Raw genomic sequence first — 26,477 nt, forward strand, 5'->3', positions numbered from 1 at the left:
CCAGTCACAGCATCTATAAAACAGCCGGCATGAAAGGAGCAAAAGATCTAAAATACAAGTCGTCTTAAGATGAAAAGCTGCAACAAATGTTCAGAAATATATAACAAAACGGAACATTTCTATGTGATTATTGCAGATGAAGCTGAAGAGACAGAGTACACGTCTTTTATGAGTCCCACAGCAGGAGAAGGCCTGGTTCTGCACTATTAGAACAGTCCTCGCACTAGCTGCCTCTGCCACTAGAGGGCTCACTGCATACAGAGTTGTAGCTATAAAAATCTGTTTGTAGTTAGCTCCACCTAGTGGTCACAGTATGCATCCAAAATTGTATCATTTATACAGTCAGACAGAGTTATTAAAAAACTAATCACTACGGGGCTGATCTATTTGCCAAAACCTCTATCAAGTCTGCCAGAAGTCTGTGGGGAACATGTTATGTCTGAAGAGGCCGAGGGGGAACGTTTCGGCCATAATTCCAAAAGGTATGTTTGGCGAGAAGCCAACACTAAGCATCATCAGAAGACCCTCATACCTGCAGTGAAGATGGTGGAGACAGCATTATGTATGGGGCTGTTCTGCTGCTGGAACTGGGGCTTTGGTCAAGGTGGAGGGAGTTATGAACAGTCCCAAATATCAGTCCATGTTGGCACAAAGCCTTCAGGCCTCGGCTAAAAAGCTGAAGATGAAGAGGACTTTCACCTTTCAGCACAACGACCCAAAGCAGACCTCCAAATCATCAAAAGAATGGCTTCACTGGAAGAATATCAAAGTTTTGGAATGGCCAGCCAGAGCCCAGACCTGAATCCCATTGAAGATCCGTGGGTGTCCTGAAGAGGGCGCTACAGACGAGATGTCTCATAATCTGACAGATTCTGAGAACTTTTGCAACGAAGAGTGGGCACAGATTGCCAAGTCAGGATGTGCCACACTGATGGACACTTTCCTAAAAAGACTGAATGCTGTCATAAAGTCAAAGGGTGCAGCAACAAAGTATTCATTTTAGGGTGTGTATATTTATGCAACCACATTATTATTTTTCTTTTAGGTTCCACTGAAGGTGGAAATAAACCTGAAATGATTCATTTCAGTCAGATTTTTTAACATGACAAAGGCCTGGCATTTTACCAGGGTGGGGAGGCTTTTTATGTCCACTGTATATATGGGGTATGTTCTCCGAAGTATATACACATATGTGAGGTATATTCCCAATATACATATATGTGAGAGGTTTATAGTTAGATGTGCTGGTATACTGCAGCACACGGAGCCCCTGTGCCTGTCATGGTCAGGAGGAGGACAGCAGGGACTGAGCAGTAACTGAGCCGCAAGCACAGTTCTTACCAGACTGGTTTATACTGCGGAACACGGAGGGTCATAACCAATCAGGCCTCGGCCTGTGCAAATCCTCACAGCAGCTCAGCCAATCAGAGCAAAGTGAGGAATCCGTGTCTGTTCTTTGTGTCTGACTGTAGTCGTGCCTCAGTCTGCTGGGAATTTTCAGCATCCGATTTTTGGGGGGAATATGTTGAGAATAGAAGGTCCTAGAGAGCTGAAACCCGGTCTAATACCCTCCAAAGCTACTGATTTACCTATGCGGCAAATGCAAATGTGGTATAGATTGGTGCAATTATTTGGCAGTAAGAGGACAGACAACAGAAATATATATATATATATATATATATATATATATATATATATATATATATATATATCATACTGAAGGCAGGGTTTGGCTAGCTATTTATCTTCATCACCTCTTATAAGAGTTGTCACCTGATATAATATATACTGTGGAGGCTTTATTATAGATTAAAATGAGGGATTTGCCATTTATCAAGATGTTTTCCACAAATCTTTTTGCAATGTACTCCCATCACTTGCAGTACCATTGTTCACCACAGATGTTGCAAATCATTTTCCACAGGTATCAATGCAATAGCGCCCCCATTAGTAATATATGTACTAGCTGATATACCAGGCTTCGCCAGAGTTAATTTGGTACTGGTGTTTATCTGGTGTTCACATGAAAAATCTTATGAAGTCGTGGTTACTTTAGAGATACTGAGGAAAAACATATGTTCACCATTTTGCATAGTTCTCTGCGTTACCCAGGAAACACCACGGGGAGGTAACCATGCAACATTTCCTTTATATAAAATGACATCAGGAAGGGAGAGAATTAGATTCCGTAGGTAAGTTTGGAAGCTAATTCTTTTGCGCTTAGAATTGAATAATCGAGTTGGGAACCATTAACTTTTCCTATTTATGACATAATCTATGCTTATGCCAAATTTCATGTTTCTACGACATCGGGAAGTTGGAGAATTAGTGGCGAGTCAGTCAGTCAGTGAGTCAGGCAGGCAGTGAGGGCTTTCGTCTATGTATATATATATATATATATATTTATTTATTTTTGTATTTTTTTTTCTTCTTATACACAGCATATGAATTAATACATTTATTAAGTTTCATTGCTTGAATTAAAACAAATCAAACAGTTCTAATATAAAAGTAAAATCCTAACTTATAATAAAGAAATGGTTCCACTGAATCGTGCTGTTGATTTATTTGGTTTGGGCACAACTGGATATAGCAGGCACTGCTGATGTCAACTTTTTCATTTTTTTTCCCCCGTTCAGGTAGAAGAAGCTCTTGAAACAGTGAAAAATGCAACAAATGAGCAAGACCTCGCCCACCGCTTCAAAGAGTTTGGCAAAGAGATGGTTAAACTAAATTACGTAGCAGCGAGAAGGCAGCAGGTACTGTGATTTGTAATATACTCAGGTAACATTGCCTAGAGGTGAAGTTACTCCTCTTCTATAGTGAAATTACACACTTATTGCCCCCTTCTGGTTGGCAGGAGCAACTACAGTAAAACGAGACATTAGAATTGTAATGTGCCAGACACATTTTCTTCCAGCTAAAGTGTGAAGTAAACTTGCAGATTCAGTAAAATTCCTTTAATTCAACATCAATGGGACATGGTAGGTGTCAGATTATAAAGTATTCTGGATTATCAAGTGTGCAATTATAGTATATAATCAGTGGCCTCCGCTCAGTCTTCTGCTTTTGTGAAATTGCACGTTATATGACAATTCTGTGCTGGAAACAAGGGCCAGGGATTGTTTGAATTATTAGATGCTGGATTAATGGACTTTTGCTGAACTTTGCCTTATTTTTCATTTTATCTGATCTTCTACTCTAGTCACATTCAAGGCTGCATTACAAATCCTGCTAGTTTACGGTTACCACTGGGTTAGAGGCGCTCATATCTCCTTGCGCTCCCTCCTGATTCAGTGTCTGCACACAGCATCAATAAGTTGTACTGCTTACAGCAGGTAATGATTTAGGACAAAAAGAAATAATGTTACCCATGATGCACTGCAACTAAGTGCAGATTGTATGGTCTCATCTAGCCTGTTAGAGTTGAATCTGTCTAGACAATGATGGCAATCGGCAGAATTATGAATGCAGCTCTCGATATAACTGGAGTACAATGTATGGTTTCAGTCTTGGTCAATGAAATAAAAGTAAAGGATTTGCTACATGATTCAATATGAAATGTAGAATTAACCACACATTGCTAGAGTCCACTGCATTTACTGTTGGTGTGCCTACAATGTATGGGACCGATCCAACAGCCTCCGAAATCAAAGGGGCTTTCCAGACAATTGTTACTGATGACCTATCCTCTGGTACAGCACCCATTGAAGTCAATAAGAACTGTGCCTGCAATTACCAGCAGCGGCCACTATACAGAGTTCAGAGTGATCAGCCTCCACTTCATATCCAGACAGCTGATTGGTCGGGGTTCTAGCCGATCAATTATTGATCCTGAGGATAGGTCATCAATATTAATTGCCCGGAAACCCCCTTTAAACCAATGTTGAGTCCTCAGCCTATGTAGCCGTCCATGTAGCTCCCAGTAATAACAAAGTAGCAATCTGTTGTTATTATTACTATTTATTTTAAAATGCTCTTAAAGGGATTGTCCCATTTTTAGATGTTTTGCTGTAGCTCTATGCAGTGGGCAGAATTGGTACTGCAAAATAAGTTCCACTTAGAGATGGGACCAATCAGATGAGAGGCAGCAGTCACTCACCCATTCATAAATTCATGAATGGGTGTGTGAGTGGAATCTGCCTCTGATTGGTCAGGCTGTAACCAATTAGAGGCAGCAGTCACTCACCCATTAATAAATTCATGAATGGGTGTGTGAGTGAGATCTGCCTCTGATTGGTCAGGCTGTGACCAATTAGAGGCAGCTCATTCAGCAGGCGGGGATTTTAAATCCCCGGCTGCTGAATACTACTCACAGCTGTTCAGAGCAGTTCAGGAGGACTGCCGCTGGCCGCGCTGAACTCCGTTTGCCGGGACCAGGTGAGTATATATATATTTTTTATTTTTACACATTTCTGGATGAATTGCAGGGAAGGGCTTATATATTTACCCCTTCCCGACAATTCATCCTGCGATCGCCGGCAGCCCATTGCTTTCAATGGAGCCAGCTGTATTGCCGGCTCCTTTGAATTCAATGGGCTAACATCGTTCTTCTCTGCCACAGCTGGGGGGGTCTCACTCTTGCCACTATTGTGGCTTAATAGTGGGACCTGGGAACTTGAGATGCAGCCCAACATGTAGCCCCTCGCCTGCCCTATCCGTTTCTGTGTCGTTCCCATCACTTTCTTGAATTTCACAGGTTTTCACAAATGAAAACCTTAGCGAGCATCGGCGATATACAAAAATGCTCGGGTCGCCCATTGATTTCAATGGGGTTCGTTACTCGAAACGAACTCTCGAGCATCACTGAAAGTTCGACTCAAGTAACGAGCACCCGAGCATTTGGGTGCTCGCTCATCTCTAGTTCCACTGATTTCAATAGGACTAGAAGGAGGGGTGGATAGTAATTTAGAAGGAGGAGAACAGGTCTAGAAGGAGGAATGCAGAGTAATATAGAAGGAGAAGGACAGTCCCAGAAGGAGTACAGAGTAATATAGAAAGAGAAGGAGGCCAGGTCTAGCAGGAGTACAGAGTAATATAGAAGGAGGAGGACACGGCACGTCTAGAAGGAGGAGCACAGAGTAATATAGAAGGAGGATAAACGGCCTAGAAGGAGTACAGAGTAATGTAGTATGAGTGCAGAGTAATATAGGAGGAGGAGAGGTCTAGCAGGAGTACAGAGTAATGTAGAAGGAGGAGGAGAGGTCTAGAAGGATGAGTACAGAGTAAAGTAGAGGAGGAGGAGAGGTCTAGAAGGATGAGTGCAGAGTAATAAAGAAGGAGGAGCACAGAGTAACATTTTGAACAATTTGCTGTTACCAGATCATTACTTTGATTAGAGGGATTATACCAAAATTACAAGTTATCACCTATCTATGGGACAGCCAATAACTTGGTGAGACCCTCGCCAATCTCCAGAAGAGAACTCCCATGTCCTGCTCTACCTGTCATAGCGGAGGTCGCATCTCACCCCGCAGTAACATCAACACGAAGGAAGCGTTGGTCAAGCATTGGCAGTCAGTGCTCCATTCATGGCAATGGGGCTGACAGAAATACCAGAGTTGGTGCCGCTCTGGCATCTTCACAGTCCAATTAAAAGTGAATGAAGTGTCGGCATCCTTGTGCGACCAGCACTACCTTAACCTACGGAGTCCTGGAAGGACAAGGAGTTCCTGCCAACAGAACAGCAATATAACTTAAATGCTAACCTAGGCCAAGCTGTGATAGCCATCCCTTTGTTTTGACAAGGATTCCTTCAGTCTCCTCCTTAGTGCAGGGGTGTAGTAACCCTGCAGTGGGAAGGGTGGGGAACACAGGACCACTCTTTTTGGGATCAGTAGGTGTCTCAGCGGTAAGATCTAATCTGATCAGCAAATTATCTTCTATCTAGTAAATAGCACATAACTTTTACGTGCTCCTGGTAGTAGTTATGTGGAAGGCCATGTAGCTCCTAGTACCCTGTTTCCCCGAAAATAAGACGGGGTATTATATTAATGTTTGTTCAAAAAGGTTTAACTTTTTTACATGTATAGCTGCCTGGACACTATTTAAATTGACTTTTTTAATTAACTGTTAGCAGGGCTTAATTTTGGAGTAGGGCTTATATTTCAAGCATCCTCAAAAAGCCTGAAAAATAATTTGGCATCCTCAAAAATTCTGGAAAATCATGCTATGTCTTATTTTCAGGTAGTAGTAATGTAGCAAGCCATGAAGCTCCTGGTAGTAGTGATATAGTAGGCCATGTAGCTCCTAGTAGTAGTTATGCAGCAGGTCATGTAGCTCTTAGAAGTAGTTATATAGCAGGCCACGTAACTCCCAGCTGTAGTTATGCAGCAATCCATGTGGCTCCTAGTAGTACTTATGTGGAAAGCCATGTAGATCCTAGTAGTACTAATGTAGCAGGCCATGTAGGTCCTAGTAGTACTAATGTAACAGACCATCTAGCTCCTAGTAGTAGTTATGTAGCATGCCCTGTAGCTCCTAATCATAGTTATGTAGCAGGCCATGCAGCTCTTAGAAGAAGTTGTATAGCAGGCCATGTAACTCCCAGCAATAGTTATGCAGCAGTCCATGTGGCTCCTAGTAGTACCTATGTGGAAAGCCATGTAACTCCTAGTAGTAGTAATGTAGCAGTCCATCTAGCTCTTAGTAGTAATAATGTAGCAGGCCATGTAGCTCCTAGTAGTAGTAGTTGTGTAGGAAGCCATATAGCTCCTTGTAGTAATTATGTAGCAGGCCATGCAGCTCCTGGTAGTAGTAATATAGCAGTCCATGTAACTTCTAGTGGTAGTAATAGTAGTAGTAGTAGTAGTAGTAATATAGCAGGTCCTGTTGCTCCTAGTAGTAGTAGTTATGTAGTAAAACATGTAGCTCCTAGTAGTAGTTATGGAGCAGTCAATGTAGCTCCATGTAGTAAGCCATATTGCTGCTTGTAGTAAGCCATGTAGCTCCTTTTTAGAGTTATATAGCAGGCCATGTAGCTCCTTGTAGTAGTAATGTGGCAGGTCATGTAGCTCCTTGTAGTAGTAATGTAGCAGGCCATGTAGCTCCTTCTTAGAGTTATGTAGCAGGCCATGTAGCTCCTTGTAGTAGTAATGTAGCAGGTCATGTAGCTCCTTCTTAGATTAATGTAGCAGGCCATGTAGCTCCTTGTAGTAGTAATGTAGCAGGTCATGTAGCTCCTTCTTAGAGTTATGTAGCAGGCCATGTAGCTCCTTGTAGTAGTAATGTGGCAGGCCCTGTAGTTTCTAGTAGTAGTATCAAACCATGTGGCTCCTAGTAAAAATAATGTAGCGGGCCATGTAGCTCCCGGTAGTAGTAATGTAGCAAGTCATGTAGCTCCGTGTTCTAGTAATATAGTAGGCCATGTAGCTTCTTGTAGTAGTGATGTAACTGACCATGTAGCTCCTAGTAGTAGTAATGTAGTAGGCCATGTAGCTCCTAGTAGTAGTAATGTAGTAGGCCATGTAGCTCCTAGTAGTAGTAGTAATGTAGCAGGCCATGTAGCTCCTAGTAGTAGTAATGTAGTAGGCCATGTAGCTCCTAGTAGTAGTAGTAATGTAGTAGGGCATGTAGCTCCTAATACTAGTAATGTAGCAGACCATGTAGCTTTTAGAAGTAGTAGTTATGTAGCAGGCCATGTAGCTCCTAGAAGTAGTAATGCAGCATGCCATGTAGCTCCCAGTAGCAGTTATGTTGCAGACCATGTAGCTCCTAGTAGTAGTAGCAGTCCATGGAGCTACTAGTAGTAGTAATGTATCATGCCATCTAGCTCCTAGTAGTAGTAATGTAGTGGTCTATGGAGCTCCTAGTAGTAGTAATGTAGCAGGCCATGTAGCTCGTAGAAGTTATGTAGCAGATCATGTAGCTCATAGTAGTAGTTATGTAGCAGATCATGTAGCCCATTGTACTAGTAATGTAATAAGCCATGTAGATCCTTGTAGTAGTGATGTAATAAGCCATGTAGCTCCTTGTAGTAGTAATATAATAGGTCATGTAGCTCCTAGTAGTAATAATGCAGCATGCCATGTAGCTCCCAGGGGTAGTATCGCAGCAGTCCATATAGTTCCCAGTAGTAGTAATGTAGCAGACCATGTAGCTCCCAGTAGTAGTTATGTAGCAGTCAATGTAGCTCCTAGTAGTAATGTAACAGACCATGTAGCTTCTTGTAGTAGTAATGTAGCAGGCCATGCAGCTCCTTGTAGTAATAATGTAGTATGCCATGTAGCTCCTGGTAGTAGTACTGTAATAGGCCATGTAGCTCTTTGTAGTAGTGATGTAACAGGCCATATAGCTCGTAGTAGTAGTAATAGTAGTAGTAATGTAGCAGTCCATGGAGCTCATTGTAGTAGTGATATAACAGGCCATATAGCTCCTAGTAGTAGTAATAATGCAGCAGGCCATGTAGCTCCTAGTAGTAGTAATGTAGCAGGCCATGTAGCTCCGTGTAGTAGTAATGTAGCAGGCCATGTAGCTCTTTGTAGTAGTGATGTAACAGGCCATGTAGCTCCGTGTAGTAGTAATGTAGCAGGCCATGTAGCTATTTGTAGTAGTGATGTAACAGGCCATGTAGCTCCGTGTAGTAGTAATGTAGCAGGCCATGGAGCTATTTGTAGTAGTGATGTAACAGGCCATATAGCGCCTAGTAGTAGTAGTAATGTAGCAGACCATGTAGCTCTTTGTAGTAGTGATGTAACAGGCCATATAGTGCCTAGTAGTAGTAGTAGTAGTAGTAATGTAGCAATCCATGTAGCTTCTAGTAGTAATAATGTAGCAGGCCATGTAGCTCCCAGTACTTGTAATGTGGCAGGCCATGTAGCTCCTTGTAGTAGTAATGCGGCAGACCATGTAGCTCTTTGTAGTAGTGATGTAACAGGCCATGTAGCGCCTAGTAGTAGTAGTAGTAGTAATAGTAATGTAGCAAGCCATGTAGCTTCTAGTAGTAATAATGTAGCAGGCCATGTATCTCCCAGTACTTGTAATGTAGCAGGCCATGTATCTTCCAGTACTTGTAATGTAGCAGGCCATGTAGCTCCTTGTAGTAGTAATATAGCAAGCCATGCAGCTTCTAGTAGTAGTAATGTAGCAGTCTATGTAATAGTAATGTAGCATGCCATGTAGCTCCTAGTAGTAGTAATGTAGCAGACCATGTTGCTCCTAGTAGTAATAATGTAGCAGTCCATGTAGCTCCTAGTAGTAGTTATGTAGCAGGCCATGTAGCTCCTAATAGTAGTAATGTAGTAGGCCATGTAGCTCCTTGCAGCAGTTTTGTAACAGGCCATGTAGCTCCTAGTAGTTATGTAGCGCTCCATGTAGCTGCTAGTAGTAGTAATTTAACAGACCATGTAGCTTCTTGTAGTAGTAATGTAGCAGGCCATGTAGCTTCGTGTAGTAGTGATGTAACAGAGCATGTGGCTCCTAGTAGTAGTAATGTAGCAGTCCATGTAGCTCCTTGTAGTAGTAATGTGGCAGGCCATATAGCTACTAGTAGTAGTTATGTAGCAGTCCATGTAGCTACTAGTAGTAGTAATGTAGCAGGTCATGTAGCTCCTAGTAGTAGTAATTTAACAGACCATGTAGCTTCTTGTAGTAGTAATGTAGCAGGCCATGCAGCTTCTTGTAGTAGTGATAGAACAGAGCATGTGGCTCCTAGTCGTAATAATGTAGCAGTCCATGTACCTCTTAGTAGTAATGTTGCAAGCTATGTATCATCTAGTAGTAGTTATGTAGCAGACCATGTAGCTCTTAGTAGTAATGTGGCAGGTCATGTAGCTCCTAGTAGTAGTAATGTAACAGACCATGTAGCGCCTAGTAGTAATACTGTAGCAGTCCATGTAGCTCCTTGTAGTAGTAATGTGGCAGGCCATATAGCTCCTAGTAGTAGTTATGTAGCAGGCCATATAGCTACTAGTAGTAGTTATGTAGCAGTCCATGTAGCTCCTAGTAGTAATGTAGCAGGCCATGTAGCTCCTAGTAGTAATGTAGCAGGCCATGTAGCTCATAGTAGTATTAATGTAGCAGTCCATGTAGCTACTAGTAGTAGTTATGTGGCAGTCCATGTAGCAACTTGTAGTAGAAATATGGCAGGCCATGTAGCTACTAGTAGTAGTTATGTGGCAGTCCATGTAGCTCCTAGTAGTAGTAATGCAGCAGTCCATGTAGCTCCTAGTAGTAGTAATGCAGCAGTCCATGTAGCTCCTAGTAGTAGTAATGTAGCAGTCCATGTAGCTACTAGTAGTAGTTATGTGGCAGTCCATGTAGCTCCTAGTAGTAGTAATGCAGCAGTCCATGTAGCTCCTAGTAGTAGTAATGCAGCAGTCCATGTAGCTCCTAGTAGTAGTAATGCAGCAGTCCATGTAGCTCCTAGTAGTAGTAATGCAGCAGTCCATGTAGCTCCTAGTAGTAGTAATGTAGCAGTCCATGTAGCTCCTAGTAGTAGTAATGCAGCAGTCCATGTAGCTGCTAGTAGTAGTAATGCAGCAGTCCATGTAGCTCCTAGTAGTAGTAATGTAGCATCCATGTAGCAACTTGTAGTTGAAATATGGCAGGCCATGTAGCTACTAGTAGTAGTTATGTGGCAGTCCATGTAGCTCCTAGTAGTAGTAATGCAGCAGTCCATGTAGCTCCTAGTAGTAGTAATGCAGCAGTCCATGTAGCTCCTAGTAGTAGTAATGTAGCAGTCCATGTAGCTCCTAGTAGTAGTAATGTAGCAGGCCATGTAGCTACTAGTAGTAGTTATGTGGCAGTCCATGTAGCTCCTAGTAGTAGTAATGTAGAAGGCCATGTAGCTCCTAGTAGTAGTAATGCAGCAGTCCATGTAGCTCCTAGTAGTAGTAATGTAGCAGTCCATGTAGCTCCTAGTAGTAGTAATGCAGCAGTCCATGTAGCTGCTAGTAGTAGTAATGCAGCAGTCCATGTAGCTCCTAGTAGTAGTAATGTAGCATCCATGTAGCAACTTGTAGTTGAAATATGGCAGGCCATGTAGCTACTAGTAGTAGTTATGTGGCAGTCCATGTAGCTCCTAGTAGTAGTAATGCAGCAGTCCATGTAGCTCCTAGTAGTAGTAATGCAGCAGTCCATGTAGCTCCTAGTAGTAGTAATGTAGCAGTCCATGTAGCTCCTAGTAGTAGTAATGTAGCAGGCCATGTAGCTACTAGTAGTAGTTATGTGGCAGTCCATGTAGCTCCTAGTAGTAGTAATGTAGAAGGCCATGTAGCTCCTAGTAGTAGTAATGCAGCAGTCCATGTAGCTCCTAGTAGTAGTAATGTAGAAGGCCATGTAGCTCCTAGTAGTAGTAATGCAGCAGTCCATGTAGCTACTAGTAGTAGTTATGTTGCAGACCATGTAGCTCCTAGTAGTAGTAATGTAGCAGGCCATGTAGCTACTAGTAGTAGTTATGTGGCAGTCCATGTAGCTCCTAGTAGTAGTAATGCAGCAGTCCATGTAGCTCCTAGTAGTAGTAATGCAGCAGTCCATGTAGCTCCTAGTAGTAGTAATGTAGCAGTCCATGTAGCTCCTAGTAGTAGTAATGTAGCAGATCATGTAGCTCCTAGTAGTAGTTATGTAGCAGATCTTTTAGCTCCTAGTAGTAGTTATGTAGCAGGCCATGTAGCTTGTTGTAGTACTAATGTGGCAGGTCATGTAGCTCCTAGTAGTAGTAATGTTGCAGTCCATGTAGCTCCTAGTAGCAGTTATGTAGCAGATCATGTAGCTCCTAGTAGTAGTAGTTATGTAGCAGGCCATGTAACTCCTAGTAGTAGTAATGTAGCAGATCATGTAGCTCCTAGTAGTAGTTATGTAGCAGATCTTTTAGCTCCTAGTAGTAGTTATGTAGCAGTCCATGTAGCTTGTTGTAGTACTAATGTGGCAGGTCATGTAGCTCCTAGTAGTAGTAATGTTGCAGTCCATGTAGCTCCTAGTAGCAGTTATGTAGCAGATCATGTAGCTCCTAGTAGTAGTTATGCAGCAGTCCATGTAGCTTGTTGTAGTAGTAATGTAGCAGGTCATGTAGCTCCTAGTAGTAGTAATGTAGCAGATCATGTAGCTCCTAGTAGTAGTAATGTAGCAGATCATGTAGCTCCTAGTAGTAGTTATGTAGCAGATCTTTTAGCTCCTAGTAGTAGTTATGTAGCAGTCCATGTAGCTTGTTGTAGTACTAATGTGGCAGGTCATGTAGCTCCTAGTAGTAGTAATGTTGCAGTCCATGTAGCTCCTAGTAGCAGTTATGTAGCAGATCATGTAGCTCCTAGTAGTAGTTATGCAGCAGTCCATGTAGCTTGTTGTAGTAGTAATGTAGCAGGTCATGTAGCTCCTAGTAGTAGTAATGTAGAAGGCCATGTAGCTCCTAGTAGTAGTAATGTAGAAGGCCATGTAGCTCCTAGTAGTAGTAATGTAGAAGGCCATGTAACTCCTAGTAGTAGTAATGTAGAAGGCCATGTAGCTCCTAGTAGTAGTAATGTAGAAGGCCATGTAACTCCTAGTAGTAGTAATGTAGAAGGCCATGTAGCTTCTTGTAGTAGTAATATAACAGAGCATGTGGCTCCTAGTAGTAGTAATGTAGCAGGCCATGTAACTCCTAGTAGTAGTAGTAGTGGTAGTAGTAATGTAGCAGACCATGTAGCTCTTTGTAGTAGTGATGTAACAGGCCATGTAACTCCTAGTAGTAGTAATGTAGCAGTCCATGTAGCTCCTTGTAGTAGTAATGTGGCAGGCCATGTAGCTCCTAGTAGTAGTTATGTAGCAAACAATGTAGCTTCTGTTAGTAGTAGTTATGTTGCAGGCCATGTTGCTCCTAGTAGTAGTAGTTATGTTGCAGGCCATGTTGCTCCTAGTAGTAGTAGTTATGTTGCAGGCCATGTTGCTCCTAGTAGTAGTAGTTATGTTGCAGGCCATGTTGCTCCTAGTAGTAGTAATGTAACAGACCATGTAGCTCCTAGTAGTAATACTGTAGCAGACCATGTAGCGCCTAGTCGTAATAATGTAGCAGTCCATGTAGCTCCTTGTAGTAGTAATGTGGCAGGCCATATAGCTCCTAGTAGTAGTTATGTAGCAGGCCATATAGCTACTAGTAGTAGTTATGTAGCAGTCCATGTAGCTCCTAGTAGTAATGTAGCAGGCCATGTAGCTCCTAGTAGTAATGTAGCAGGCCATGTAGCTCATAGTAGTATTAATGTAGCAGTCCATGTAGCTACTAGTAGTAGTTATGTGGCAGTCCATGTAGCAACTTGTAGTAGAAATATGGCAGGCCATGTAGCTACTAGTAGTAGTTATGTGGCAGTCCATGTAGCTCCTAGTAGTAGTAATGCAGCAGTCCATGTAGCTCCTAGTAGTAGTAATGCAGCAGTCCATGTAGCTCCTAGTAGTAGTAATGTAGCAGTCCATGTAGCTACTAGTAGTAGTTATGTGGCAGTCCATGTAGCTCCTAGTAGTAGTAATGCAGCAGTCCATGTAGCTCCTAGTAGTAGTAATGCAGCAGTCCATGTAGCTCCTAGTAGTAGTAATGCAGCAGTCCATGTAGCTCCTAGTAGTAGTAATGCAGCAGTCCATGTAGCTCCTAGTAGTAGTAATGTAGCAGTCCATGTAGCTCCTAGTAGTAGTAATGCAGCAGTCCATGTAGCTCCTAGTAGTAGTAATGCAGCAGTCCATGTAGCTCCTAGTAGTAGTAATGTAGCAGTCCATGTAGCAACTTGTAGTTGAAATATGGCAGGCCATGTAGCTACTAGTAGTAGTTATGTGGCAGTCCATGTAGCTCCTAGTAGTAGTAATGCAGCAGTCCATGTAGCTCCTAGTAGTAGTAATGCAGCAGTCCATGTAGCTCCTAGTAGTAGTAATGTAGCAGTCCATGTAGCTCCTAGTAGTAGTAATGTAGCAGGCCATGTAGCTACTAGTAGTAGTTATGTGGCAGTCCATGTAGCTCCTAGTAGTAGTTATGTGGCAGTCCATGTAGCTCCTAGTAGTAGTAATGCAGCAGTCCATGTAGCTCCTAGTAGTAGTAATGCAGCAGTCCATGTAGCTCCTAGTAGTAGTAATGCAGCAGTCCATGTAGCTCCTAGTAGTAGTAATGCAGCAGTCCATGTAGCTCCTAGTAGTAGTAATGTAGCAGTCCATGTAGCTCCTAGTAGTAGTAATGCAGCAGTCCATGTAGCTCCTAGTAGTAGTAATGCAGCAGTCCATGTAGCTCCTAGTAGTAGTAATGTAGCAGTCCATGTAGCAACTTGTAGTTGAAATATGGCAGGCCATGTAGCTACTAGTAGTAGTTATGTGGCAGTCCATGTAGCTCCTAGTAGTAGTAATGCAGCAGTCCATGTAGCTCCTAGTAGTAGTAATGCAGCAGTCCATGTAGCTCCTAGTAGTAGTAATGTAGCAGTCCATGTAGCTCCTAGTAGTAGTAATGTAGCAGGCCATGTAGCTACTAGTAGTAGTTATGTGGCAGTCCATGTAGCTCCTAGTAGTAGTAATGCAGCAGTCCATGTAGCTCCTAGTAGTAGTAATGTAGCAGTCCATGTAGCTCCTAGTAGTAGTAATGTAGCAGGCCATGTAGCTACTAGTAGTAGTTATGTTGCAGACCATGTAGCTCCTAGTAGTAGTAATGTAGCAGGCCATGTAGCTACTAGTAGTAGTTATGTGGCAGTCCATGTAGCTCCTAGTAGTAGTAATGCAGCAGTCCATGTAGCTCCTAGTAGTAGTAATGCAGCAGTCCATGTAGCTCCTAGTAGTAGTAATGTAGCAGTCCATGTAGCTCCTAGTAGTAGTTATGTGGCAGTCCATGTAGCTCCTAGTAGTAGTAATGTAGCAGTCCATGTAGCTCCTAGTAGTAGTAATGTAGCAGATCATGTAGCTCCTAGTAGTAGTTATGTAGCAGTCCATGTAGCTCCTAGTAGTAGTAATGTAGCAGTCCATGTAGCTACTAGTAGTAGTTATGTAGCAGATCTTTTAGCTCCTAGTAGTAGTTATGTAGCAGGCCATGTAGCTTGTTGTAGTACTAATGTGGCAGGTCATGTAGCTCCTAGTAGTAGTAATGTTGCAGTCCATGTAGCTCCTAGTAGCAGTTATGTAGCAGATCATGTAGCTCCTAGTAGTAGTAGTTATGTAGCAGGCCATGTAACTCCTAGTAGTAGTAATGTAGCAGATCATGTAGCTCCTAGTAGTAGTTATGTAGCAGATCTTTTAGCTCCTAGTAGTAGTTATGTAGCAGTCCATGTAGCTTGTTGTAGTACTAATGTGGCAGGTCATGTAGCTCCTAGTAGTAGTAATGTTGCAGTCCATGTAGCTCCTAGTAGCAGTTATGTAGCAGATCATGTAGCTCCTAGTAGTAGTTATGCAGCAGTCCATGTAGCTTGTTGTAGTAGTAATGTAGCAGGTCATGTAGCTCCTAGTAGTAGTAATGTAGCAGATCATGTAGCTCCTAGTAGTAGTTATGTAGCAGATCTTTTAGCTCCTAGTAGTAGTTATGTAGCAGTCCATGTAGCTTGTTGTAGTACTAATGTGGCAGGTCATGTAGCTCCTAGTAGTAGTAATGTTGCAGTCCATGTAGCTCCTAGTAGCAGTTATGTAGCAGATCATGTAGCTCCTAGTAGTAGTTATGCAGCAGTCCATGTAGCTTGTTGTAGTAGTAATGTAGCAGGTCATGTAGCTCCTAGTAGTAGTAATGTAGAAGGCCATGTAGCTCCTAGTAGTAGTAATGTAGAAGGCCATGTAGCTCCTAGTAGTAGTAATGTAGAAGGCCATGTAACTCCTAGTAGTAGTAATGTAGAAGGCCATGTAGCTCCTAGTAGTAGTAATGTAAAAGGCCATGTAGCTCCTAGTAGTAGTTATGTAGCAGGCCATGTAGCTTCTTGTAGTAGTGATATAACAGAGCATGTGGCTCCTAGTAGTAGTAATGTAGCAGGCCATGTAACTCCTAGTAGTAGTAGTAGTAGTGGTAGTAGTAATGTAGCAGACCATGTAGCTCTTTGTAGTAGTGATGTAACAGGCCATGTAACTCCTAGTAGTAGTAATGTAGCAGTCCATGTAGCTCCTTGTAGTAGTAATGTGGCAGGCCATGTAGCTCCTAGTAGTAGTTATGTAGCAAACAATGTAGCTTCTGTTAGTAGTAGTTATGTTGCAGGCCATGTTGCTCCTAGTAGTAGTAGTTATGTTGCAGGCCATGTTGCTCCTAGTATTAGTAGTTATGTTGCAGGCCATGTTGCTCCTAGTAGTAGTAGTTATGTTGCAGGCCATGTTGCTCCTAGTAGTAGTAGTTATGTTGCAGGCCATGTTGCTCCTAGTAGTAGTAGTTATGTTGCAGGTCATGTTGCTTCTAGTAGTAGTAGTTATGTTGCAGGCCATGTTGCTCCTAGTAGTAGTAGTAGTTATGTTGCAGGTCATGTTGCTCCTAGTAGTAGTAGTAATATAGCAGGCCATGTTGCTCCTAGTAGTAGTAGTTATGTTGCAGGCCATGTTGCTCCTAGTAGTAGTAGTTATGTTGCAGGTCATGTTGCTTCTAGTAGTAGTAGTTATGTTGCAGGCCATGTTGCTCCTAGTAGTAGTAGTAGTTATGTTGCAGGTCATGTTGCTCCTAGTAGTAGTAGTAATATAGCAGGCCATGTAGCTCCTAGTAGTAGTAGTTATGTTGCAGGCCATGTTGCTCCTAGTAGTAGTAGTTATGTTGCAGGCCATGTTGCTCCTAGTAGTAGTAGTTATGTTGCAGGCCATGTTGCTCCTAGTAGTAGTAGTAATATAGCAGGTCATGTTGCTCCTAGTAGTAGTAGTTATGTTGCAGGCTATGTTGCTCCTAGTAGTAGTAGTTATGTGGCAGGACATGTAGCTCTTAGTAGTCGTTTTGTGATCGTCCATCTTTCTCCTTTAGCGGTTTTCTCTTTGCCTTCTTCCCTACTTGATGCCACGTTATTCTCCTCCGCAGGAACTGAAGGACCCGCACTGCAGGGATGAGATGGCAGCGGCTCGTGGGGCTCTGAAGAAGAATGCCACAATGCTATACACAGCATCACAGGCTTACCTGCGCCACCCTGACGTGGCGGCCACAAGAGCCAACCGGGATTATGTGTTCAAACAAGTGCAGGAGGCCATTGCAGGCATCTCCAACGCTGCCCAGGCTACGTCCCCCACTGATGAGAAACAGGGTCACACGGGCATCGGGGAGCTCGCTGCCGCCCTCAATGAGTTTGATGTAAGTAGGCCAGACGCATGTTACCTGTTGTGTGCCCTGAGCTCTTCATAGTTCTGTCTGGGTTTGCAGTGTGCACATAGCAGAGTCCAGATTGTTATTTACAGGTGTAGCAGTGCTGGTTTGGTCACTGTACCTTTTCTTTTGTGTGTTGCGAGCGGTGTTGAGCGAACCAGAACAGTAGAACCCTCTTACAGCTCAAGATTTGCCAAAAGTTCAGTTTGGCGAGACCCCAAACTTTGGGAGAGGAGGCAAAAAGGGAAAGGATGAAGGAAAAAAATAATCCTTTTCTTTTTTACTTCTTCCTTTTTTTTCTTCTTTTTTTCCCCTTTTTCTTCTCTTTTCTTCTTCCCTAACTTTGCCTTAATAACAGCTTACAAGTCCTTGCTCTCCTAGGTGACCTGAGGGTGTTATGGCCCTAAGACAGTGTTGAACACCAGTTTTAGGATTAAACTAATTCGGATGAACCAAACTTTTTACCAAAATTCAGGTAATCGGCCAAACTGAATTTTTCAAGAGTTGACTCATCACTAAGTGTGAGCGCCACCTCGTGGGTCATATGGGAGAGCGCAGATAACATTGTCACAAGCTCCACATGACAAAGTCAGCTCTGCTACATGTGACACGTGCAGACGCACTGTATGGCTTTTGGAGGATTCAATTTGTGCATCCTGATAGCTCAGCTGCTTGAGGGGACGTTTACCTGCAGTCCTATGTAAAACTATATGTGGATTTGACATTACTGAGCCAGATGACAAACCCAGCTGCATCACCCGTATTCAGCAGCTCTACATCTGGTAATCTTTGGTGCTTGCACTGTGAGTCCGGCTCTGGTCTCACTAACATCAGGGCTTTCCGTCTCCCTGTTCCAGTTTTTGGAGCAAAGAAATGCAATTAAAATGGAAATAAATATTTTGCTTTTTTCTCTCATTTATTTCACTTGGTTTTCAGAAAACGTAAAGATCTTCCATTTCCTCATAAAGGAGCTAATAGCTGAAAACTGTTTCTGCTTTAATTCCATTTTTCTGTTCCAAAAATGGAACAGAGAGACGGAAAGCGCCAATGTTAGTGTGAACACAGCCTAAAGGTAAGCGCTAACTGTCAGAATGACAGACAAGCACCTCGTGATATCACTGCAACCAAAGGATAAACACATCTCAGCTACACCTGGAGGCTCTGTGCGCCATCACAGCTCTGCGACTTCTGGTTACTCTGTAGATTGCCTGCAGTCCTATGTAAGCCACAGCCGACATACCGTTTAGTGAATCCTCAGAACTGCTTCACAGGGGACGACTATCTCAGTAGTAGTTATTCCGTGTAAACGGGGGCTGCGACGGGGGGGCTCAATGAAAAGTCGCTCAGTAGTCGCTGGTCACATTATTTCAGCACTCTGAAATGAAGCGACCAATCAGCGACTTTTCGCTTCTTAAAAGGCTCTTCTGAGACACTGATGTTCTGCAGAGGCATTAATATCAGATTGAGAGAGGTCCAGCGCTCTGCTATGTGAGGGGGCCACTGTGCTCCAGGGGGCGCTGCAGCCTCTCCACTGTATACCAAGCTACAATGTACGGCGCTGTGAGCAGTGCCGCCCGATACAACAGCCATTCTCAGAGACCGTGTGACCGATGAACAGGACATCGCAGGCCGGAGAGGAGCTGGGCATTCTTCAATCAGCTGGCCAGCGAGGGTTTGAAGCGATGGACCTACGCCAATCTGATATCGCTGACCTATCCTGAAGGTAGGCCATCAAGGTATTAGTGTATCTTGACGCCACCAGGAAGTCCTGGTGGAGACAAGATAGACAGGAGGGTCACCCCCCCCCCCCCCCCGTACCTGATAGGCTGCACAGCTTGTTAAGCAGCAGGTCCTGGCAGCCCACAAAAGTTTCCATGTGAACTCAAAAACGCACAGCGCCATGTGCAAGGCATGGGAGAGCGGTGTGTGGAGCAGGGATTGCACAGCCCCGTACGGCGGCGGTAAAAGTGGATGGCCCCCCAGAGGCGGCACACACCTGTCCCATCTCATTTTATGTTGTGAGCGGCTGCCTGCGGACCCCCTTGTCAGTTCAGGCTAGGCGGCCGGGAGCAGGGACAGTACAGCGGTGCAAACACACATCGAGAGTCGGCGTACGGCCACGCTTGGCACGTCGGAGCACACAGCGACAACGCCGGACACCGAGGGAGCGACCTGGGCGCTGGGTTCCACTGAGGATGGGTAATGTGGAGGCAGTGGGGAAGGCTTTAGGAGAGCAGGGTCACAGTGAGGGGGACGGGGAAGGCTGCAGCGTGTGCGGCTGCCGGGTCACTCACTTGCTTCTTTACTTAGTTTGCAGGACCTGCCGCCCAACAGGCTGTCCAACCAATCAGCTACAGGATGCGTCACCCCCTGTCAATCTTGACTCCACCAGGAATACCTGGTGGCGTCAAGATACACTAATAGTGGCCATCAATACCTTAGTTCCAGGACAACCCCTTTAAGGTCACGCAGCAGCATTACATGCAGTCCTATGTCACATCAGTCCCATGTAACCCAATTGGCATCAGATTAAATTCAACTTTACTTCTGTAAATTGTTGGGGCTGATCATTAGGTGCGATATACCAGAGATAATGGCCTGATATCAGCCGGCGTGGGAATGAAGCGCTGATTGCACGCTGCTATATTCTTAATGATTTTTTTCATCCATTGTTACCGAGGTGAACATTAAACCTACAACACTGCCATGTGGGGGGATTCAATTATGCTTCTATACAGGGGCATAACTATAGTGGGTGCAGGGGATGCGGTTGCACCCGGGCACAGGAGCCATAAGGGGCCCATAAGGCCTCTCTTCTCCTATGAAAAAAGCATTATAGTTGGGGGCCCTGTTACAGATTTTGCACCGGGGCCCAGGAGCTTCAAGTTACGCGTCTGCTTCTATATGTTATTGTATTACGTATTTGAGCATCTTCTAGATTCTCTGTTCCTTTGAGGCGGCTCTCACACGTGCTTTTTACCATGATTACTGCGGCGTTTTGAACGTCGCAGAAATCACGATATGACACTCCCATTGATTTCAATGGGGCCTGGCAGACAGGCCACGATTTTTATGCGCGGTCTGCTCTATTTCTCACCAGAATGGTAGGGTGTGTTAAAACCCACTGTCAGAGGCAGTAACCTGCACCCGAAAAAGGCAGTAAAATCGCTGCAAACCGCCGGGATCAAAATCACAGCGTTTTGCCGACACTATGTGTGAGAGTGGCCCAAGAGCTATAGAGCTTGTACAGGAAGATATGCCGATTCACAAGGAAAGATTCATAATTAAAGGAGTCTTCTGATTGGATACCTAACGTATGCGCTATTTTATATTTATTACACTATGGATTAGCACAAACAAGTGCCGGATTACTGGAATTGCCATATTATCTGCGGTCGGTTTAAAGGGTCGAGTATGCTCACTCATCACTAGTCTTTGTCACACTCGTACAAGTATCCAAAAATTAGACATTTTGCTACTCTATCCAAAAAAACAGCAACAGTGACATCCAGTGGTCAAATACAAGTATTGCATTCAGTCTTAGAATCCAGTGAAGAAACATAGAGAATCTGGAACATTTGCACCAGGGAGCTGGAATTCAGTACTTGATTGTTATTTTCTGGCACTTCTCTATATGTTAGACACTAAGGCCGAATGCATGCAGCCAGGTCAGATTCAGACAGCGAGATCTCGCAGCGGAATCAGACCCTGTGCCCCGCGGTAAGCCCCGTGTACCTGTCACTTGTCTTTTCTGTGCCTGCAGTGCAGAGAATGATGCGCTGGCGATGATGCGGATCCGCAGCGAAAGCCTTCCATTGACTGCAATGGAAGCCGCCTGCATTAGAATAGGACATGCTGTGATCCCCTCCCTCCCCTCCATGCCTGTGTGCATCAGGCCTAAGTGGAAGTGGCGCTCCCCTTTAAATGTGACCCTCTCATCCAGCTTCACTAATCCTCTATTTGGCACAGAAATGTGGTAGCTGGTCCGGTGTCCAACTCGTCCGGCGTGGGATTGTAGCGGCGCCGTCTGAGCGACCTAAGCTGCGCCACTGCGATAATTTCCCCTTTATTCCCCGGATGGCTTGTTGCATCATATTCACATGAAACGACAAGTGTGTTATATGTAATACAGAGTCCCGGTCACCCCAGACTGACGTGATTACTGGGGAGGAGGGGTGCAGATATAACGTGAGCACACCATCAGGGTGGCTTCAGACGAGCGCGGTGTTGTCCTCTTATACGGCCATAATAGTCACTCCGGTCCAGAGTTTGAACTGCCGGCCAAGTGGAAGGGATTCCCCCGTTCAGCAGTCTGAACAAGCCCTCATACTCCTGGGGCTAACCTCACACGGGCGAGCGTGCGATGGGGCCCTGAATCCCGCCCCCGCATCGCGCTCCCCAACATGTGTAAGCCCCGTGGATGTGAGGCGTCTTTATGGCAAAACAGCCTGGCATCGCTGCGGGGTCCAACGCGGCTGAGAGTCTAGGAAGCAACAGACCGCATAGGGAAAGGGGCTAGGGACTGGGGGGCGAGAAGGTTCTAGAAAGGGTTAACAGAAGAAGCGACAAAGGGAGGGGTTGGGAGAAGGAAGTGTAGAGAGGAAGGGGAGGAGTCGGCAGTCCACGAGGAGAAGAGCCAGAGAGAAGACGCCCGCCCGCCCGCCCTCTGGTCAGAGGGGGAGGAAGTGTTTAGCAATTTGCGCGGAAGGATTTTTCACTGCGTTTCAAGTCGTCACAGCTGTTTGGCGTTAGTTGGACTTTCCATGCCAGCGGAAAAGGAAGGCGTTTACAGGCCGTTTAGGGGCTTTCTCACGCCTGGTGCTGTTTCTTGGACTTTGACTTGTTACGAGACTTTTAGGCATGGGAAGAGTTAGGAGAAAAATTAATAACGTTTTCGGTTAATAAAAAGTTAATAAAGCTGTGGCCTTCCCACAAAAGTTTACGCCAGCAAGGTATATTGTGTGTTTATTATTATGTTGCGCCGTTACTATTGAATATGTTATTATTACATTGGAGCAAGTTATAAGGTAAGAGGTAGTCCCCCCAGTCGCGGAGCTTCCCCCATTGCTTTCAACTGGGCCGGCGATACCGGATCAACTTCACGCATGAAAGCCAATGGTAATGTAAAAGAATGCAGTGACAATGGATGTAACGTAAACGGACGGCATCGCTCACTCACGCTGCCGCAGACATCCGGCCGCCTCGCAATTTTTTTATGTGCGTGTGAAAAATGCACTGGATATGGATGCAACACCAACGTAAAAAAATGCACATACGCACCAAAAACGCACGGACACTCGCAGTTAGGACGGACTCACACGGGTGTTCGTGCGAAAACGCACACGGAAATACAGCACATTTGAACGACGCGATTTTGTCTGCATTTCTGAGCATATTACTGTACTTTTTGTGCTTCCGGGGCCCTTACGCACGGGCGCGGGACACAGACGCACCCCAATTTAAAAGGCTATTTAGCCTAACTAGTTCCAGTTATTTTCCCACCAAATTGCGCAGGTGTGTCACCGCGCCAATGTGGTCCCCAGCAGTGCTAAGAGTACAGTAAACAGTGCAGATTTGGTGCAAAAGCGCGACATTTTGCGCAGTGAAGGCCGCTGTATCAGGAGTGTTTCGGCGCTGCCGCTCGTCTGAAGGAGCTGCCTTGAATAGTCCTAGTGCAGAAGAGCCGCTGGCCCAAGATCGAAACTTATCACCTGCAGTGTACCAGACTAAGAAGTGGGGCCTTACACGGACCTGGCCCGCACGGACACTCCTGCGCCATAACCGTACACGTAACTAATCCGCACAGATACTCCTGCGCCATAACCTTACAGGTAACTAGTCCACACGGACACTCCTGTGCCATAACCTTACATGTAACTAGTCGGCACAGACACTCCTGCGCCATAACCTTACAGGTAACTAGTCGGCACGGACACTCCTGCGCCATAACCTTACAGGTAACTAGTCGGCACGGACACTCCTGCGCCATAACCTTACATGTAACTAGTCCGCACAGACACTCCTGCGCCATAACCTTACAGGTAACTAGTCGGCACGGACACTCCTGCGCCATAACCTTACACGTAACTAGTCCGCATAGAAGACACTCCTGCGCCATAACCTTACACGTAACTAGTCGGCACGGACACTCCTGCGCCATAACCTTACATGTAACTAGTCCGCACAGACACTCCTGCGCCATAACCTTACAGGTAACTAGTCAGCACGGACACTCCTGTGCCATAACCTTACACGTAACTAGTCCGCATAGAAGACACTCCTGCGCCATAACCTTACACGTAACTAGTCCGCACAGACACTCCTGCGCCATAACCTTACAGGTAACTAGTCCGCACAGACACTCCTGCGCCATAACCTTACAGGTAACTAGTCAGCACGGACACTCCTGCGCCATAACCTTACAGGTAACTAGTCGGCACGGACACTCCTGCGCCATAACCTTACAGGTAACTAGTCCGCACGGACACTCCTGCGCCATAACCTTACAGGTAACTAGTCCGCACAGACACTCCTGCACCATAACCTTACACGTAACTAGTCCGCATAGACACTCCTGCACCATAACCTTACACAGAACTAGTCCACACGGACACTCCTGCACCATAATCTTACACAGAACTAGTCCGCACGGACACTCCTGCCCCATGCTCTTACACAGAACTAGTCGGCACGGACACTCCTGCACCATAATCTTACACAGAACTAGTCGGCACGGACACTCCTGCACCATAATCTTACACAGAACTAGTCCGCACAGACACTCCTGCACCATAATCTTACACAGAACTAGTCGGCAAGGACACTCCTGCACCATAATCTTACATGGAACTAGTCCGCACAGACACTCCTGCACCATAATCTTACACAGAACTAGTCCGCACAGACACTCCTGCACCATAATCTTACACAGAACTAGTCGGCACAGACACTCCTGCACCATAATCTTACACAGAACTAGTCCGCACAGACACTCCTGCGCCATAATCTTACACAGAACTAGTCGGCACAGACACTCCTGCACCATAATCTTACACAGAACTAGTCCGCACAAACACTCCTGCACCATAATCTTACACAGAACTAGTCGGCACGGACACTCCTGCCCCATAATCTTATACAGAACTAGTCGGCACGGACACTCCTGCGCCATAATCTTACACGGAACTAGTCCGCACAAACACTCCTGCACCATAATCTTACACAGAACTAGTCCGCACGGACACTCCTGCCCCATAATATTATACAGAACTAGTCGGCACGGACACTCCTGCCCCATAATCTTATACAGAACTAGTCGGCACAGACACTCCTGCGCCATAATCTTACACGGAACTAGTCCGCACAGACACTCCTGCGCCATAATATTACACAGAACTAGTCGGCACGGACACTCCTGCCCCATAATCTTATACAGAACTAGTCCACACGGACACTCCTGCCCCATAATCTTACACAGAACTAGTCCGCCCAGACACTCCTGCCCCATAATCTTACAGGTAACTAGTCCCCACAGACACTCCAGCACCATAATCTTATACAGAACTAGTCCGCACGGACACTCCTGCACCATAATCTTACACAGAACTAGACCGCACGGACACTCCTGCGCCATAATCTTACACAGAACTAGTCCGCACAAACACTCCTGCGCCATAATCTTACACAGAACTATTCGGCAAGGACACTACTGCACCATAATCTTACACAGAACTAGTCGGCATGGACACTCCTGCACCATAATCTTACACAGAACTAGTCGGCACGGACACTCCTGCACCATAATCTTATACAGGACTAGTCGGCACGGACACTCCTGCACCATAATCTTACACAGGACTAGTCCACACGGACACTCCTGGGCCATAATCTTACACAGAACTAGTCGGCATGGACACTCCTGCACCATAATCTTACACAGAACTAGTCCGCACGGACACTCCTGCACCATAATCTTACACAGAACTAGTCGGCACGGACACTCCTGCACCATAATCTTACACAGAACTAGTCGGCACGGACACTACTGCGCCATAATCTTACACAGAACTAGTCCGCACGGACACTCCTGCGCCATAATGTTACACAGAACTAGTCCGCACGGACACTCCTGAACCATAATCTTACACAGAACTAGTCCGCACGGACACTCCTGCGCCATAATCTTACACAGAACTAGTCGGCACGGACACTCCTGCACCATAGTCTTACACAGAACTAGCCCGCACGGACACCCCTGCCCCATAATCTTACACAAAACTAGTCCGCACGGAGACTCCTGCACCATAATCTTACAAAGAACTAGTCCGCACGGACACTCCTGCACCATAATCTTACACAGAACTAGTCGGCACGGACACTCCTGCGCCATAATCTTACACAGAACTAGTCGGCAGGGACACTCCTGCGCCATAATCTTACTCAGAACTAGTCGGCACGGACACTCCTGCGCCATAATCTTACACAGAACTAGTCCGCACGGACACTCCTGCCCCATAATCTTACACAGAACTAGTCGGAACGGACACTCCTCCACCATAATCTAACACAGAACTAGTCCGCACGGACGCTCCTGCACCATAATCTTACATGGAACTAGTCCGCACAGACACTCCTGCGCCATAATCTTAAACAGAACTAGTCGGCACGGACACTCCTGCACCATAATCTTACACAGAACTAGTCGGCACGGACACTCCTGCGCCATAATCTTACACAGAACTAGTCCGCACGGACACTCCTGCCCCATAATCTTACACAGAACTAGTCCGCACGGACACTCCTGCCCCATAATCTTACACAGAACTAGTCGGCACGGACACTCCTGCCCCATAATCTTACACAGAACTAGTCGGCACGGACACTCCTGCGCCATAATCTCACAGGTAACTAGTCCACACGGACACTCCTCCACCATAATCTTATACAGAACTAGTCGGCACGGACACTCCTGCACCATAGTCTTACACAGAACTAGTCTGCACGGACACTCCTGCACCATAATCTTACACAGAACTAGTCCGCACAGACACTCCTGCGCCATAATCTTACACAGAACTAGTCGGCACGGACACTCCTGCACCATAATCTTACACAGAACTAGTCGGCACGGACACTCCTGCACCATAATCTTACAGAGAACTAGTCCGCACAGACACTCCTGCACCATAATCTTACAGAGAACTAGTCCGCACAGACACTCCTGCACCATAATCTTACACAGAACTAGTCGGCACGGACACTCCTGCACCATAATCTTACACAGAACTAGTCGGCACGG

At 45.2% G+C, this 26,477-nt stretch overlaps 1 protein-coding gene across 2 annotated transcripts in view; it reads left to right on the forward strand.

The window, feature by feature from the left end:
- Positions 1-26,477, forward strand: part of CTNNA2 (catenin alpha 2) — a 2,255,723-nt gene that overhangs the window by 447,145 nt on the left and 1,782,101 nt on the right. For both annotated transcript variants that reach the window (XM_066572940.1, XM_066572941.1), the window contains exons 5-6: positions 2,640-2,759; positions 16,901-17,167. In XM_066572940.1, coding sequence (XP_066429037.1) covers positions 2,640-2,759; positions 16,901-17,167 — 387 coding nt within the window. The remainder of the gene's footprint in view (positions 1-2,639; positions 2,760-16,900; positions 17,168-26,477) is intronic.

The sequence above is a fragment of the Eleutherodactylus coqui genome, chromosome 7 (genome assembly GCF_035609145.1).
Source record: "Eleutherodactylus coqui strain aEleCoq1 chromosome 7, aEleCoq1.hap1, whole genome shotgun sequence".
Taxonomy (NCBI): Eukaryota; Metazoa; Chordata; class Amphibia; order Anura; family Eleutherodactylidae; genus Eleutherodactylus; species Eleutherodactylus coqui.